Genomic DNA, 17,875 nt, shown 5'->3' on the forward strand with positions numbered 1-17,875 from the left:
AGTCATTTTACCTCCCAAAAATGTTAGAATTTAAAAAAATCATAACTTCATTGGAATGGAATGAAATTTGGTGACTTTTGCAGCACTTGCTATGTGACAAAAAAAAGTGTATTTTATTTGAAAAAGCTACATAGTCATAAAGAAAATAGTCTTATGTTGTTCATGGTCAAAAATGAACACTGTGGGAAATTAATTGGAAATACGAAAAAAAAAAATTCCTGTTTATTTTTGTTATATTTTTATTGAATTTTGAGGTTTAAATTAGATTATGGGTAACAAAAAACAAATCTCTGTCTTCTAGGGATGTAATGATATCAAAATCTCGCTTTACAATACAATATGAATATGATACTACTGCAATATGAAGTCCACGATACGACATTAAAGTTGAAGTTAAATTATTCTGTCTAATGAGCTCCAGCCCATGTTCTTAACTAAGAAAACTTAAGTCAGAAAAAAGTCAGTGAATTGACTTTGTATCAAAACTTTAAAGGGGACTCAACCTTTTTTTTTATTTGTGGTATACTGTCTGTCTAAACTACATTCACACAGGTGTTTTAGGAAGCCAAACTAATTAGAATATTATAATAATAATAATAACAACAATGACAGTAATAGCCATATATTGTAAAACAACTGCACTGTAAAATAAATGAATGAACTCACAGCACATGCAGTAATGGAGTTCACTGCATTCATTCACTCTGAAGAGCCGTTCTGAGTTGTGGAAAACAGCGGATCACGAGGTGATCGCCTGAACAATTTGTGTGCTTCGCTTTGAAATGTGCAGCGAAAACAGACTTGATGAAGGGATTAAGCCATATTGTGCTTTTGGTTTTAGTTAGTTTGACAGATACTGTGCCAAAGCATAATGATCCAAAACACTTTAAAGACCTTTTATGTTAGAATAATAAGTTTAACTTTTTGTTTAACTTGGTTTAACAAAGTTTTTGTTTACATAATATATCTGTGTGTGCTGTGTATATTTATTATGTATATTTAAATACACATGCATGTATACATTTCAGAAAAATGTTATGTTCATATATTAAATATGATAAATTATGACAATAAATAGACATGTGAATACATGTAAATATTTTCAAAATATTTGTGTATATGTGTGTAATATGTGTGTGTATTTATTTATACATAATAAATATACACAGTACACACACACATATCATGTAAACAAAAACTTATATTTTGAATGCAATTAATCATTTGACAGCACTAGTTTAAATATATTTTCAAAAACTACACTTTTTTCCGGAACACCTATCATTTCATATCGTTATGTGACCACGATAATATTGAGACTATTTGCTATCGCAATATCACGATATTGATATCGTTATATCCCTAATGTCTTCTGGTTTGGCTGTAATCAAAATGCAAAAACTGACACATCAAAATAAATTAATTTATTAAAATTACATAAATGAAATAAATCTAAACTTAGTATATAGAGATTATCAAAGACTAGTTGCGTCCAAATATAAAACCTACATATAGCTGCTAGCAGAAAATAGGCCAAGCAATACAGAAGCAAGCAAGGCAGCAAGCATCAGACCAACTGCAAAAATTAGTTACTGAAGGCATTTTAATGTGATTTTAGTCAAAATGGCTGAAAAATCATAAATATACTGGTGTAATATAATTTACTGGTTTATTGCTTTTGGCTAGTAGGCAGTGCTGTTAACAAATTGATGTAATGTGGTCAGTTAGAGGTGGCGATGACATGCTCTAAGTTTGATGTCAGTATGTAAAAGCTTTGTAGACCCTCAGATGCAGTTTTGCATCACAGCATCAAATTAATTGATGAAATCGTTGATATTAAATCCATAACTTTTTGTTTCGTAAGTTTTGTAACAGTACACCAGTGTGTTTTAAAGTATGTCTGACTCCCAACATGACATGGGGAAAAATTGATATTGTTTGACTCAGTGTTATGGTGTGATAGTCTTAATAGTTTAATGTTAAGACTGTCCTCAATCTGTGTGCCAAATTTCATAACTTTTCTGCAAGTGGTTCTATGGGCTGCCATACACTCGAGCAGAACAAGAAGAAGAAAAGTTTTAAGTAGAAATAAATGATCCATAATTACAATTAATAATTACAATATAATTAATAATAAACTAGGCTAATTACCAGAGAATCTAAATTTGTCTAAAGAATCACCTTAGAGCAAACATATGAATAATAGTTTGCATTTATTTTTTATTTGTGAGTTGTAAAAAGAGATGAAATCAGGACAAATAGTTAAATACAAATTATATTGCATAATATAGTATCCTTGTACCAGTAAACGATGCAGATTTTACTTCTTCAAAAAGACTGCCACAAGATTTACCATTATAATGCAGAATGTTATCCATGCCTTATCCTACACTATTTCACTGTGTTGTTGCTTTTATAATTTGGGAATTATGCTTTGACTCCTTGTGGAATAAGATTTAAGTTTGACTCCCGTGCTGAACTGAACAGATTCTCATTCACAAGATTATATGTCTGTATTCATTCATTTTATTCATGGACTTAAAAGATACAGACTAAGCTTCACCAATGCTGGCTACCACAGATGGTAATCAACATAATGCTGTAAATTGTGTTTCTGGTACTTATTTAACCCTGGAATGTTCCTTTTAACACTGCTGAATTAGTATTGTTATCTGCTGAAGCTAAAACAAAGAAGGGTCTCTGTTCTGCTCTGTCTCCGTCAGTGGTCCAGTGGGATGCCGTGACATTCTTCACAGAAAGTGTGTTGGGACAGCTCTTCAAAATTCTTGAAAAGGAGGTAAGAAAACCAGTTTCTCTCATGGTACAGCGGTGAGGGATTTAAAGAGGTATCTTGTCATTGAGATGTGTTGTTTTTTTTTCTCCTCCCATTGCTGTAGAAAATTCCCATAGATGAGGGTATGGAGCTGCTGCAGATGGTTGTAAACTATGAGACAAGAGATCCTCTCATTCTGTCCTGTGTTCTTACCATCATATCCACTCTCTTTCCCTTCGTCACACACCAACCACACTTCCTGCCTCAAGTACTCTTTAAGGTGAGGTTTATAATCTGTCATATGAAAAATGTGAATAAATGTCCCGTCACATTTACAGTTGCTCAGTGAACTTTTGCAGGCAAAATTTTGTCATTCCAATTGGAGTCCACTCAATTGGGAGTTTTGTGTGTGAGGTCAATTTTTTATTCATCAGTATTTTTTATTATTTTTTTGTGTGTACTTTATTAATTTTTCCATTTGCCCTGCTGACCAACTGAAAGCAACTTGATTAGAAAGTAACTTCTTTGTGAGAAGTGCTTCATACATCACTACACTATTGACAAAATGGGCTTGCTAATGTGTCTGCACCTAAAGTGCATCTAAAACACTGCCTAACCACTGATTTAGGGTGTCAAATAAATGTTATGTTTTTTTTTTTTTTTTTTTACTGTTGGAGCTATACATTGCTTCTCTGATCTTCTAGTATCAGTCAATTAGTATGATGCTCTAACGTGTTTAAATCTGGATTCTCTCCCCTTCTCCCCATAATGTTTTGTTCTCGCTCTGCTATTGTATTTATAAAAAACCTGGAACTTTTTTGATGCATTTGTAAATGCTTTTTTTACTTTATAATAGCCTGTATCTCATTACTTAGTGCATGATACATGTGCTAAAAACCATCATCATCAAATGTCTTTTTTTCACTTACATTTAGATATTTCCTTTCATCACATTTGAATTGGTTGAAGAATGCAAGGTAAGGTGCCCATACTTATAACTGCATGTCATTCTCTAATCAAACAGTCTTGTTGATGTTTTGTGCATGTGTTCAGGCACCTCGAACGCGAGCTGTTAAAAATCTCAGAAGACATGCCTGTTCTTCCATCATTAGGATATGTCGAGATTATTCAGATTTTATGCTGGTATGTTGAAGCATGCATCTATAATACAGTTCTTTACAATGCAAAACGTATTTAATTTTAGTTATGGTCCTTAAGAAACAGGTTACAGTATATTAGCATTCCCTTCTGGAACGCTAATGATAATAGATAATTTTTCTTGCATTGTAGCCGTGCTTTGACATGATGTATGAGCATGTGAAAAGGTTGTTCTCCAATGAGCTGCTGCTGACACAAATGGAGAAGTGTGCTCTTCTGGAAGCCCTGATATTAATCAGCAATCAGTTTAAAGACTATAACAAGCAGAAAGCCTTTCTGAAAGAACTCATGGCACCTATTACTGCACAGTGGCTGTCAGATGAGATGAAGAGGTATGAATGGATATTGTTGCCCAGACAGGTGTTTACTGAATTTGTTAAACAGATATTTAACATGATAATGATATGAAGTCATTGATATCTAGTTTATGTACATGCATCTGAGGCTGTCTGATGTATGAATCTTCCTTTAATTTTGTGTTGTGTAGTGTGTTATGGGACCCTGCTACCTTCTTGGCATATGTTGGTGCTGATCAGGTGATCAGTGAGGCTGACACTGAGGATCAGATGGGTATCAACAGGTCACGGGTAGGTGTCACCACTTCTCAAATGAATGCATGCAGTCTAATGTGTTTGCATAGCTGTTGGATTTTGTTGTAAATCTCATCAGTTTTGCTTTTGTCTTTAATGGCAGATTAGTTTTTGTGTGAACACCATACTTGGGGTTGTAAAGCGTGCTCGTTGGCCTGCTAATCCTGAGGAGGCAAAAGCAGGAGGCTTTGTGGTCAGCACAACCTCTGATGGGGCTCCTATCTACAGAAACCCTTGTGCGGAGCCCCTGGAGGCCTTGCTGCCTAACCTTTTTGCTCTTATCAGGTAAATTAGGTAATTTCCTAGATATTCATTTCCTAGAAAAACAGACATTTGTTATGGAATAGTATATGGTGAAAAAAAAAAATCATGGATAGTGTATAGGTATATGCTGTGCTGTGCTGTGCTATTTACTGTTTTTCAACTATTGTAACAATGTTTGGAATAGTTTGTTCTTCATCCTTTCAGGACACAAAATAGCTTGTTCTTGCCAGAGAACATCAACCGGCTTAGCAAGACTTTTACAAGGGTCTATGATATTATGGATGTGGAGAAGAATTTTGCTTTAGGTAGGTTTCTCATTTGTCCTGTCGTTTATGAACACCGTCATTTTTAGGTTTTGCTGTGACTGGTAAAGTCAAATCGAGTCTCATGTATTTCTATAGTGCTTTAAACAATATAGATTGTTGAAGCAGCTTCACAGAATTGGAAAATAAGGGTGATGTTTCAGATTTCATCACTTATGAAACAAATTCAATTCACTTTTAAGCAGCTCTGCTGAAGGCAGGAGTGTCATTATCTAGCTCAATTCAGTTCAAAATTTGTTCTCATCTGATAGTGTCAGTGCAGTTAAATCAACATTGCATTTAAAACCCCAGACTCTTGTTATCTTAAAGAAATAACTCTTGATGTTTCCTACAGGAATTCCTCAACCACTTTTAGATGCCTACGACTCTTCAGCATACAGAAACATTGATGAACGCATGCAAGGATTCTTCTCCTCACTCTATGATAACTGGTTGGAGCAATCAATTTTTTTCTTTTTTGTTTGTTTAAAAGAAAAAAAAAAACCTTTCCAGTGGTCTAAACTCATTTTCCTTATCCTATTTATCCTTTTCTTTTATGTCTTTTTTTTAAGTTACCACGTGCTTGGAAATGCAGGTCCCTGCATGCAGCAAGACTTTTATGCAATAGAAGGCTTGGCAGAGAAGATTGTTGGTTCTGCATTTACCCATCTAGACAGTGTTCCAGACCACAGGCTCCGCCCCTTAGTTCATATCCTTTATATAATGATTTTTTGTTTGAACTATTAGTTAAACATACTTAAGTCAGTAACATTTGTTGGCAACACTTCATAATAAGGGTACCTGAACCTAATATCTTTATTATTACTTCAAAATTAGCTAATGATTAGTGATGGCATGAACTAATCAAGAATGAATAAACAACTTCCCTTAAATATGACTAGGCTTATATGGATTCATTCCTAAATAACGACCACCTAAACTACGGGTTAGGGTTAGGCTGCATCATAAACATACTTGGAGGCACAGGATTAGTTTGCAAATATTTTCAGTATATTTTGTGTGATTCTCACGTGAGTCTCCTTTAAATTCACCCCTACGGGCTTATAAGCCTTTATCCAAAAATGAAAATTTTCATAATTTACTCACCCTTATGTTTTTCCAAACCTGTATGGAAATTCTAATGCAGATATAAAAATATGTTTATACTTTATTTCAATAGTCCACTTTAGACATTCTACTAACTATAAGTAACTTTGTAACTACATGTCAACAAATTTTCATTAATTTGCAACTATATTTCTACTAACTCTCAGAGTAGACTGTTAGGTTATGTTTAGGGTTGGTAGAATAAGTTGACACATACTTGCAAAGGTTCTGATAGTCAGTATGTTGTATGTTGTGGACCCATCAAAATAAAGTGTTAGAAGATATTAAGCAGACAGTCTACTAATACTCTAATGACTGCTAGTTGACATGTAGTTGCAAAGTTACTTACTGTTAGTAGAATATCTAAAGTGGACTATCAAAATAAAGTGTTACCAAAAATACTATGGAAGCCTATGGCTATCTGCCACTGTACAAATGGTATGTTGTGGCACTACCATGACTAAGGTCTATACCCAGCTGTATAAACACAAGAATTGTTTTATGTATGTTTGTATGTATATTTATGCAATATACTGTTGAGCCAAAACATCATGACCACCTGTCTAGTAAGGTGTTAAATGGAATATACACTGTACCCAAACTGTTGTTTGTCCTCCTTTGAACCACTGCTGGTAGGTTCTCACAGAAGCACCCCACAAGTCTCGCTTAGGGATGGGGGATGGCATGACACTTACTTTGTTTTTGATACAATACGATACTTTTAAAGTCCAGTATCATCAACATCGATACCGATACGATACTTATAAACTGAACTTTTAAATTATGAAATGTATTAAATTACTATGAGTAAAATGGGTAATGATACCCACTTAACTCTATATTTGAAATGCATTTTAACATTCAGTACGCCTTAATTGCAACTTAATGTTATATTCTTGTTTACACAGTTAAAATATGTTTACTGTAGTGGTAACCATGGAAATCTACAAATATAGATTCTGGAAGAGGTGAGTCCAGCAGGTCTCACTCACCCTGTGGTAGGGCTGGACAATCAATATCAATATGTATCGCGATATACTTTTTTTTTCCAATAACGGCCATATGATTTTAAACACATTTCCGATATTTCGATATACATTACCAGTGTTTCTCATACATTGATTTAAAGCAACATGCTTTTGTTGTTGCTCAATTTTTTTTTTTTTATAATGTTGCAAAAGATTTGTATTTCAGATAAATGCTGGTCTTTGGGTCTTTCTATTCAAAGAATCCTGAAAAATATGTACTCAACTGTTTTAAATATTGATTTCTGAATGATCATGTGACACTGAAGACTGGAGTAATGATGCTGAAAATTTAGCTTTGAAATCACAGGAATAAATTACATTTTAAAGTATTTTAAAATAGAAAACAGTTATTTTAAATAGCAAAAATATTTCAGAATGTTACTGTTTTTGCTGTATTTTGGATCAAATAAATGCAGGCTTGGTGAGCAGAAGAGAATTCTTTAAAAAACATAATCATACTGTTCAAAAACGTTTGACCGTTAATGTGTTAGTTTGAAGTTAAAGCTATTAACATTAATTAGGTGAATCTTAGATGTTCATTTGACAGTGATTTCACATTTCTTGTTTGTATGAAGGCTAAATACAAATAGAAGGTGAACATTATTTATTTGTGCGTTTTCTTTTTTTTTTTTTTATAAAATATATAATTTTATAGGAGGAGGTTTCTTGGCAAATTGTTTTTTCATAAGTTTGTAGATACAGACATCTGTTGCGGCCATTCTTGGCAGTTTTTATGAGGCTTTTTTAAAATAGAGTTCATATCGATATCGGAATCATATCGTATCGACCAAAATTAAGAAATATATTGTGATATAAATTTTGGCCATATTGTCCAGCCCTACCCTGTGGTTTGTGTGGGTCCTAACGCCCCAGTATAGTGATGGGGCACTATACTGTAAAAAGCACTGTCTTTCGGATGAGATGTTAAACCGAGGTCCTGACTCTCTGTGGTCATTAAAAATCTCATGGTACTTCTTACAAAGAGTAGAGGTGTAACCCCGGTGTCCTGGCCAAATTCCCTCCACTGGCCCTTATCAAATATGGCCTCCCAATAATCCCCATTCACTGGATTGGCTCTGTCTCTCTCTCCTCTCTACCTGTAGCTGGTGTGTGGTGAAAGCAGTGGCGCCGTTGTCCTGTGGCTGCAGTCGCATCATCCAAATGGATGCTGTACACTGGTGGTGTTTGGGGAGAGATAACCCATATGATTGTAAAGCACTTTGGGTGTACAGCAATGCATAATAAAACGCTATATAAGTGCCTCATCCATCCATCCGTCCCTCCGTGGGGCTATGTAATTTAGTTTACTCCTAAAAGTAACTATCAAACATGTACTCAAGTGAAGTCTTTGTTATTCAGGCATGAATTCGTCTTTATTCATTCGTGATTAGTTCATGCATCCACTAATTATTAGTTTATGTTGAAGTAAGTTTCAATTTTAGTACATGATTATTTAGGTACCCCTTAGGTATTCACCTTGGTTAATGATTATGGAAGTGACACCACTGTCATTAGATTTGGATTCTTGTGGTTGTTGACTGACTCAATTATTTGCTGTAAGGTGCAGTTTTTGTTGTTTTCCTTAATGTCTTTCACGTCTGTTCATGAAGCAGCTGGTGATGTCCTGTCCTCATGATTATTATGACAGCCTCCTCAATCCTTTGGTGGGACCACTGTTTACCTATCTGCTGCAGGTAACCTTAATATCATATACAGTATCTGGAAGTTTGTGGTTAACAAGCCAGAGCAGGTTGGTCTTAGGTGTTTTTTTTAAATGGTTAATTTTTAAAATGCCTCCCTTAAATACTCATAGTCATACATTTACTACTAATAGTAATATAGTAATAGTAATTTATTTGTATAGCACTTTTCATACATTCACAAGCATAAAACAAATATTAAAAACATCAACATAAAGAAAAAAATATACACAAAAAGTATAAACAAATATAAGTATATATAATATGCACACTTCACACACTATTATGGTCATAAGCAACTGTAAAAAGGTATGTCTTAACACGCTTCTTAAAAATATGAATACTAGTTGACTCTCTCACTTCATTTGGAAGGCAGTTCCAAATTTTTGGAGCATAGTGACTAAAAGAGGTACCGTCAGATCGCTTGAGATTTACTGTGTAATATGCCAAAAGTGCAGCACTAGAGGATCGTAACATTCGATTAGGAATATATCTTGACAAACAATCAGAAATTTAAGAAGGTGTCAGGTTATGCAATGCTTTATACACTAATGTAAGCATCTTATAGCCAATCCTTTGATGCACAGGTAACCAATGTAATTACATTAAAACCGGTGTAATATGTTCTTGTTTTCAATCTCATTAATACTCTGGCTGCTGCATTTTGTATCAATTGCAGCTTAACCATAGAACCCTTTGGTAAACCAGTGTACACAGCATTACAGTAATCAAGTCAAGAGAAGATAAATACATTAATTAGTTTCTTAGCATCGTTAAAATATAAAAAAGGACGAATCCTGGCAATATTTCTCAAATGATAGAAACATATTTTTGTAACTTGATTAATATGAGACTTAAAACTCAGATCACAGTCCAAAATGACACCCAGGTTCTTTACCTCTTTCTTGGATTGTAAAGCTAAGGACCCCAATTCTGCTTCAATCCTCTCCCGCTCAAGTTTTTTTTACCCACAATAAGAATTTCGGTTTTATCTTTGTTCAATTTTAAAACATTTGCATTCATCCATTTTACAATGCTGGACAGACAGTTAGACAATCTTTCTATTACAACAGTGTCTCGGTGCTCAACTGAAATATATAATTCATCAGCATAAAGATGGTAATTCATTTCGTATTTCTGAATTATGCTACCCAAAGGAAGCATATATAATGAAAACAAAACTGGCCCAAGGATGGAACCTTGTGGAACACCATATAGAATGTCATGATTCTTTGATGTACAATCACCTATATTCACTGAAAATGTTCTTGCTGTAATATGTTTTGAACCAATTCAAAACATTACCTGAAAGACCTATAATTTCTTCCAGTCTGTTTATCAAAATATAATGATCAACTGTGTCAAATGCTGCACTTAGATCCAGAAGAATTAAAACCGATGCTTTACCTTTGTCTGTATTTTATCTCAGATCATTTACTACTTTTAATAAAGTTACTTTTAATAACTACACTGTGTAGGGGTGGGAGAAAAAATCAATGCATCGCAATTCTTCCATAAAATAATCTTTCATAAAGTTTGGATATGTTGAAGCGAATTACAACGACATTCACGGACTTCATTGCACAGGATGTGCTGTGAGAGACGTGCACTTTGTTTACAAACACTTTGTTTTCGTTACACTTGAAGTGTGTGGTCTCGCCCGTCTGTATTTTCCTTACAAATGCTCTACGAAGACATAATTTATGTGGTTTGGAATGCAGTGGACTTATATATTTAAAATATGAACCTCACTAACAGAAGGCTGCTTTCAATTTCAATTGCTGACGCGCGCTTTGTTTGTGTAGATGCGGTTTAATGCATGCGGCTGATGCGCGACTCCGTGGTTTAATGTATTTGCGTCTCAAAATGGTTTTATGATGCAAAATTAATGTAAACACAGCCAGTTATGTCTTAAGGGATTAAACGGACAGGACAAACCACATTACTTCTTATATTTCAAAAGAGATCCACGCGTGAATGCAGCTTAATAGATCTACCGCTGTCTATGATGTCATAGTTAAAAACAACCCTGCTGAAAAAAACAATAGAACCCTGCCCAAAACACAATAGAAAATTGTTTGGATTTAATGGTTATGATGGGAATTGTATTGGTTTTAATGGAAACTATAATGGTGTCTATTGGTATGTGATGGATTCTATTGGTTGGATGTTAAATCCTATTGGAAAAATGCCCAAAACACACTACAAAAAGGAATTTTGTAATGGTTTTACTGGAAAAAGCTAATGGTTTATAATGGTATTTTAATGGAAACCATTAGAATTTCTGTGATTTCTATTGGGCTTCTATTGTTGTTTTTTAGCAGGGAAAGATGAAGAAAAATCACTCACAGTTCTTGAATGGAAAATGTTCAGATAATATTAAATACTGAAAGCACTCTTTGTTTGTTTTTTGTTATGTTTCTATGCTTCTCTTTATTATTTGCTACTTGCTAGTATGTTTTGAAGTTATAGGGCTATTAGTTTAAAATTCTTAACAAACAACTGTTTTAATAATTTTTTTATTTATAATTATTTTAAAAAGTATTTAATTACTTATGTAAGGATACGTAAATGTAAGGATTTTAAAATTCTCAAGTCGGTAAACTAATTAATTAATTAATTAATAAGGGGGGGAAAAGTAGATCAAGAATCATTCTGGAATCGGATCGTGACTCCCAGAATCGGAATCGGATCGAATCGTGAGGTGACTAAAGATTCCCACCCCTAGTAATTAGTGTGTTTAAATTGTGTGATCTGATCAGATTTCCCAATTTGATTCACATATAACCAAAGAAAAAATATGCTATCTTAAGAAAGCTAGAAGAAATGCATAATGTCATTCCAGACAGACTTGATGATAAGATCAGATCTCTGTGTGGAGCACTGGCTGTTGTCAGACTCCTTTTGCAAACAAAAATCTCACTGGATTATTACAGTTAATGGCTAAATTAATGTTTAGTTGTAATAGTTTGAAATGTATAGATGGACAATAAATGTGACATAGAATTTTAAAATTACAAATAAGTGGATTTGTATGATAGCACTAACTGTAAAGTCTAATAGGGTAATCAAAATAGCTTTTTTAATCAATTAGTCTGTGCTTTTTTATTTTCATTTTTAGTTTAGTGAATTTAAATTCTGCTTGAAAAGCATTATTTTTGTTTTAAAAAAATGTTAGAATGTAATGTGATTTTAACCCTTTTTGCACATAATATATGCCTACATGATTTGTCCTTTAATATGCATTGTTTCATTGTACAACATTGGGCAGGATGTGAAATATATGTAAGGAATAATTGATGACGGGCCGTTGAATTATTAGAAAAATAATGCACACCTGTGCAGTGTTAATTGTGGCAGGCATTTTTTATTTAGTCTTAGTCTTTATCTTGAGACGAAAATGCTTAATAGTCTTAGTCACATTTTAGTCATTCGAGTCTTTCATAGTTTGTCTAGTTTTAGTCATTGTATTCGTCAACTTTTAGTCAAACTGCAGTTACCAACATTTATTTTGGTAGCTATTTTATATGTAGTTTTCAAGCAAAAATTGTCATCAATTCTTCTCTCTTTAGACCAAATCAATTAAGCTTATGAGAAGTTTGAATCAAGGATTGCATTTCGAAAAACTGGAATAAATTCTCATTTGTTGGTAGAGATACAAATTTTCAGATACAGTAGGTTTACTTAAGTATTTATTTAACATGTTTTGTTGGTTAACATTGATGACACATAATTAGGAAGGCTGTCCATTTAAGACGGAAGGTATGCATGTAATACTGACACACATTCAGTTTTCACCCACCTTTTTACGCTCACTTAAGCCATAACCAACTATATTTACGTGAGATACTCTAGACTCTACACGATAGACATTCGGACAGCTGAGTGTATATTTGAGCACTGAGAACTGATCGTGCGCTGTATGAGAACTGAAGAAGTGGAGCGTGCGTGTGAGAGAGCACTTCTATAAGCGCGATTCCGCCTATCCTGCCTTCACTAACTTTAAGTTAATCGACAACAAATTGTGACTCCCGGGAAAAACAGGACGTCTGGTCACCCAGTCCCTAACCCTTCGGGTGCTGAGGCCATTGTTTCAGATCGCTAGTTCGTGTTTAGGTAGCCTATCCGTCCACTGCGGCTGCCATACTGAGACTAGATATACAAACGCCCCTTATCCAATGACAGAGACGCACATTTTGAAAGACAAGACAGTTAACTTAACCAATAGGATGCATTTTGAATGTCCGGTAGTCCTCAAATAACATTTTAGTCTCCTCTTGTTAACGAAGACGCTTACCCAGGTCTCCGGCCTCCTCCGACGATCAGGGCCACATACATCATCTCCCGGCGCCGATCCTCCATCTGATCCGGACACGGACTGAGAAACAGAATGGAAACAGACAAATACAGGTCCTTCTCAAAAAATTTGCATATTGTGATAAAGTTAATTTTTTTCTGTAATGTACTGATAAACATTAGACTTTCATATATTTTAGATTCATTACAACACAACTGAAGTAGTTCAAGCCTTTTATTGTTTTAATATTGATGATTTTGGCATACAGCTCATGAAAACCCAAAATTCCTATCTCAAAAAATTAGCATATTTCATCCAACCAATAAAAGAATGGCCATTATGTTCATTTATGCACTCAATACTTGGTCGGGAATCCTTTTGCAGAAATGACTGCTTCAATGCGGCGTGGCATGGAGGCAATCAGCCTGTGTCACTGCTGAGGTGTTATGGAGGCCCAGGATGCTTCGATAGTGGCCTTAAGCTCATCCAGAGTGTTGGGTCTTGCGTCTCTCAACTTTCTCTTCACAATATCCCACAGATTCTCTATGGGGTTCAGGTCAGGAGAGTTGGCAGGCCAATTGAGCACAGTAATACCATGGTCAGTAAACCATTTACCAGTGGTTTTGGCACTGTGAGCAGGTGCCAGGTCGTGCTGAAAAATGAAATCTTCATCTCCATAAAGCTTTTCAGCAGATGGAAGCATGAAGTGCTCCAAAATCTCCTGATAGCTAGCTGCATTGACCCTGCCCTTGATAAAACACAGTGGACCAACACCAGCAGCTGACATGGCACCCCAGACCATCACTGACTGTGGGTACTTGACACTGGACTTCAGGCATTTTGGCATTTCCCTCTCCCCAGTCTTCCTCCAGACTCTGGCACCTTGATTTCCGAATGACATGCAAAATTTGCTTTCATCCGAAAAAAGTACTTTGGACCACTGAGCAACAGTCCAGTGCTGCTTCTCTGTAGCCCAGGTCAGGCGCTTCTGCCGCTGTTTCTGGTTCAAAAGTGGCTTGACCTGGGGAATGCGGCACCTGTAGCCCATTTCCTGCACACGCCTGTACACGGTGGCACTGGATGTTTCTACTCCAGACTCAGTCCACTGCTTCCGCAGGTCCCCCAAGGTCTGGAATCGGTCCTTCTCCACAATCTTCCTCAGGGTCCGGTCACCTCTTCTCGTTGTGCTGCGTTTTCTGCCACACTTTTTCCTTCCCACAGACTTCCCACTGAGGTGCCTTGATACAGCACTCTGGGAACAGCCTATTCGTTCAGAAATTTCTTTCTGTGTCTTACCCTCTTGCTTGAGGGTGTCAATGATGGCCTTCTGGACAGCAGTCAGGTCGGCAGTCTTACCCATGATTGCGGTTTTGAGTAATGAACCAGGCTGGGAGTTTTTAAAAGCCTCAGGAATCTTTTGCAGGTGTTTAGAGTTAATTAGTTGATTCAGATGATTAGGTTAATAGCTCGTTTAGAGAACCTTTTCATGATATGCTAATTTTTTGAGATTTTTTTGAGGAATTTGGGGTTTTCATGAGCTGTATGCCAAAATCATCAATATTAAAACAATAAAAGGCTTGAACTACTTCAGTTGTGTTGTAATGAATCTAAAATATATGAAAGTCTAATGTTTATCAGTACATTACAGAAAATAATTAACTTTATCACAATATGCTAATTTTTTGAGAAGGACCTGTATTAGCGTAGATGCCATTCTTCTTATGATGTAACGAGTACATCATGTTTTATGGGGAGTTTTCCCGGTTCCGGTTGATCTAATTAATGCAGCCTAACAATCCTTAAACGGATTTGAATAATAGAAGCATATTAGTGTGTTATGTGTAAGCCAGGTTAAAGAAATGTGTCACCTAGGTTCCTAACTGATGAAGAAGAATTGACAGAGCAGCCGTCAAGTGTTAGATGGTGTTCTAGGTTATTACATGTGGGGTTTTTAGGTCTCATAATTAACACCTCTGTTTAATTTAGCAGTAAGAAGTTGCTCGTCATCCAGTTTTTTATATCGACTATGCATTCCATTAGTTTCTCAATTTGGTGTGTTTCACTGGGCTGCGAAGAAATATAGAACTGAGTATCATCAGCATAACAGTGAAAACTAACACCATGTCTCCTGATAATATCTCCCAAGGGTATCATGTAAAGCGTGAAAAGTAACGGCCCTAGTACTGAGCCCTGAGGTACTCCGTACTGCACTTGTGATCAATATGATACCTCTTCATTCACTGCTACGAGCTGATGGCGTTCAGATAAGTACGATTTGAACCATACTAATGCACTTCCACTAATGCCAAAAAAGTGTTCTAGTCTATTTAAAAGAATGTTGTGGTCGATAGTGTCGAACGCGACGCTAAGATCCAGTAGAACTAATAAAGAGATACAACCACGATCAGATGATAGAAGCAGGTCATTTGTAACTCTGAGAGCAGTCTCAGTACTATGATACGGTCTAAATTCTGACTGGAATTCCCCACAAATACTATTTTTCTCTAAGAAGGAATATAATTGCGAGGATACTACCTTTTCTAGTATCTTTGACAGAAAAGGGAGATTTGAGACCGGTCTGTAATTAACTAAATCTTTGGGATCAAGTTGTGTTTTTTTAATGAGAGGCTTAATTATTAAGGCTTAAGGCCAATTTGAAAGTTTTGGCTCTTCTAGATGAACTCTTGTTCTTATTTTGAGGGAAATCTAGCATTTACTCAGCACGTCTTCCAGAAACTAACAGTATAGAATGACTCCTAACTAGGGCTGGGTATCGTTCAAAAATGTTCGATAGCGATATCTTGAGTTCGATACCGGTTCCTGAACGATACTTTTTTCGATACCAATTTAATGAAAACAGTTTTAACAAGATTACATTATCTCAAAAAACTTTGGTTGTATTTTTTTCAGCTTGTTGACATGTATACAGACTCAAAGACTCATCTCCTGAGCCACTGCACAAAGGAACAAAATATAGCCAACACAATAAATCAGTACAAATAATTTTAATAAAGCTCAAATAGTTTTCAGTTTACACTAGTGCGTGCTCGTTTTAAAACGTATAGCTCAGACAGAATCATCATTTCTATTCATTTATTCTAGGTTGTTAAAGACTTCAAGAAATTTAAAATCTTTATCCACTTTCATAAGTGGATGTTTTATTTTCTTTCACAATATGTTTTATTGTTATTAAATTCTATGTTGTAGTATGTCTAATTATTTGAATGCATAAAAACTACTTAGTTTATTCAAATTTATTCTTAAAACAGCCTTATGAAATGTTTTCTTTTTCCTCAGAAACTCTGTGTTCTGTATCTGGTTTTCAAATGAAGGCATAAAACATTCATTTAATTTTTCTTTTAAATTATTGAAAATAAAACTTTATTTATTTTGGCAAACAAAATTTTACTATTAAAATTAAAACATGGAAGAAATGTTGTGTGATCATTAATTAAAAAATAAGAGTTTTAATAATTTTAATAGTAGCCTAGTAGTAGCAGTATGTACACTCTGCTGAACAATATTAATTTATTTCTGCCGCAGTGTCTTCCAAGTTAATCCGAACTTTTATTTTGACGTGTTTCCGGGAATACCTTTACAGTTCTGTGTATATGATATGACGCTAGTTTTACTCAAATCAAACGGTAAAATGCTCATGAAGTGACTCTGAGCAGTTCTAGAGCTGTTGTTCATGTGTTTATGTCCTCATTTAGTGAGACGGCAGACGCTGAAATGTCACGCGAGCTTCAGTCTGTGTCAAGTAAGTGAAACTGCGCGATAAAGAGAGCAGACTGCTCCGTATGCTTTCGAATTGCTCTCGCGGATGTCAAACACTGATCAATCAGCACCGCGTCACTTCTAGTCAAGCACACCTAGTGCTGCAGGCTTATTGGCTCACTGACGTTAATGAGATTAACCCCTTAGGTATCGAAATTTGGTACCGAACGACAAGACGTTTTTCGATACTCTGTGGTATCGAGGCAATTCGGTCGGTGCCTAAAAAGTATCGAACTCGATAACCAACCCTACTCCTAACTCTTTATGTTGGGCATCTCCATGAGCACGCGGCTCACATGGTTATTTACATATGAACGGCTCGTGCAGCAAGGGGGCGGGATCGCATTAGAAATAATGAGTTAGACGGGACAGACTGAACATCGTGTTGGTTTCATACGGATAACTTTATCACAGAATGTTTGTTTTCGACAAGGCTTCATTTAAAAGGGGTGGTGACGGCGCAGTGGATAAGACACGTGCCTTTGGTGTGAGAGACCAGGGTTCGAATCCACTGTGAGACACCAATGTGTCCCTGAGCAAGACACTTAACCCCCTAGTTGCTCCAGAGGCGTGCGACCTCTGACATATATAGCAATTGTAAGTCGCTTTGGATAAAAGCGTCAGCTAAATGAATAAATGTAAATGTAAAAGCAGACACTTCAAGCTTTCTATAGATATACCTTCCATGTTTCTGTGTTGAGAATTCACTGAGTTACACTTCATATTAGTGACGTGTTTCTAAAAGCAGTTCGCGGAGATGGAGAAGACAGAGAGAGCATCCAGTTTGTTTTTCCCAAAACCACAAAGTTTTGTTGTAATTGTGAGTGTACACAAAGTAGACACTTAACAGTTTCGATTGATGTATAACACTTATTTGTG

The 17,875-nt window shown here is 35.6% G+C and overlaps 1 protein-coding gene across 1 annotated transcript in view; it reads left to right on the forward strand.

Annotated features, from left to right (window-relative positions):
• LOC306884234 (exportin-5-like) overlaps positions 1-17,875 on the forward strand; it is a 125,217-nt gene that overhangs the window by 31,694 nt on the left and 75,648 nt on the right. The window contains exons 15-25 of the mRNA XM_079439953.1: positions 2,724-2,797; positions 2,898-3,053; positions 3,709-3,750; positions 3,827-3,916; positions 4,064-4,263; positions 4,419-4,518; positions 4,625-4,806; positions 4,990-5,090; positions 5,443-5,539; positions 5,660-5,796; positions 8,819-8,916. Coding sequence (XP_079296079.1) covers positions 2,724-2,797; positions 2,898-3,053; positions 3,709-3,750; positions 3,827-3,916; positions 4,064-4,263; positions 4,419-4,518; positions 4,625-4,806; positions 4,990-5,090; positions 5,443-5,539; positions 5,660-5,796; positions 8,819-8,916 — 1,277 coding nt within the window. The remainder of the gene's footprint in view (positions 1-2,723; positions 2,798-2,897; positions 3,054-3,708; positions 3,751-3,826; positions 3,917-4,063; positions 4,264-4,418; positions 4,519-4,624; positions 4,807-4,989; positions 5,091-5,442; positions 5,540-5,659; positions 5,797-8,818; positions 8,917-17,875) is intronic.

The sequence above is a fragment of the Barbus barbus genome, assembly GCF_936440315.1.
Source record: "Barbus barbus genome assembly, chromosome: 18".
Taxonomy (NCBI): Eukaryota; Metazoa; Chordata; class Actinopteri; order Cypriniformes; family Cyprinidae; genus Barbus; species Barbus barbus.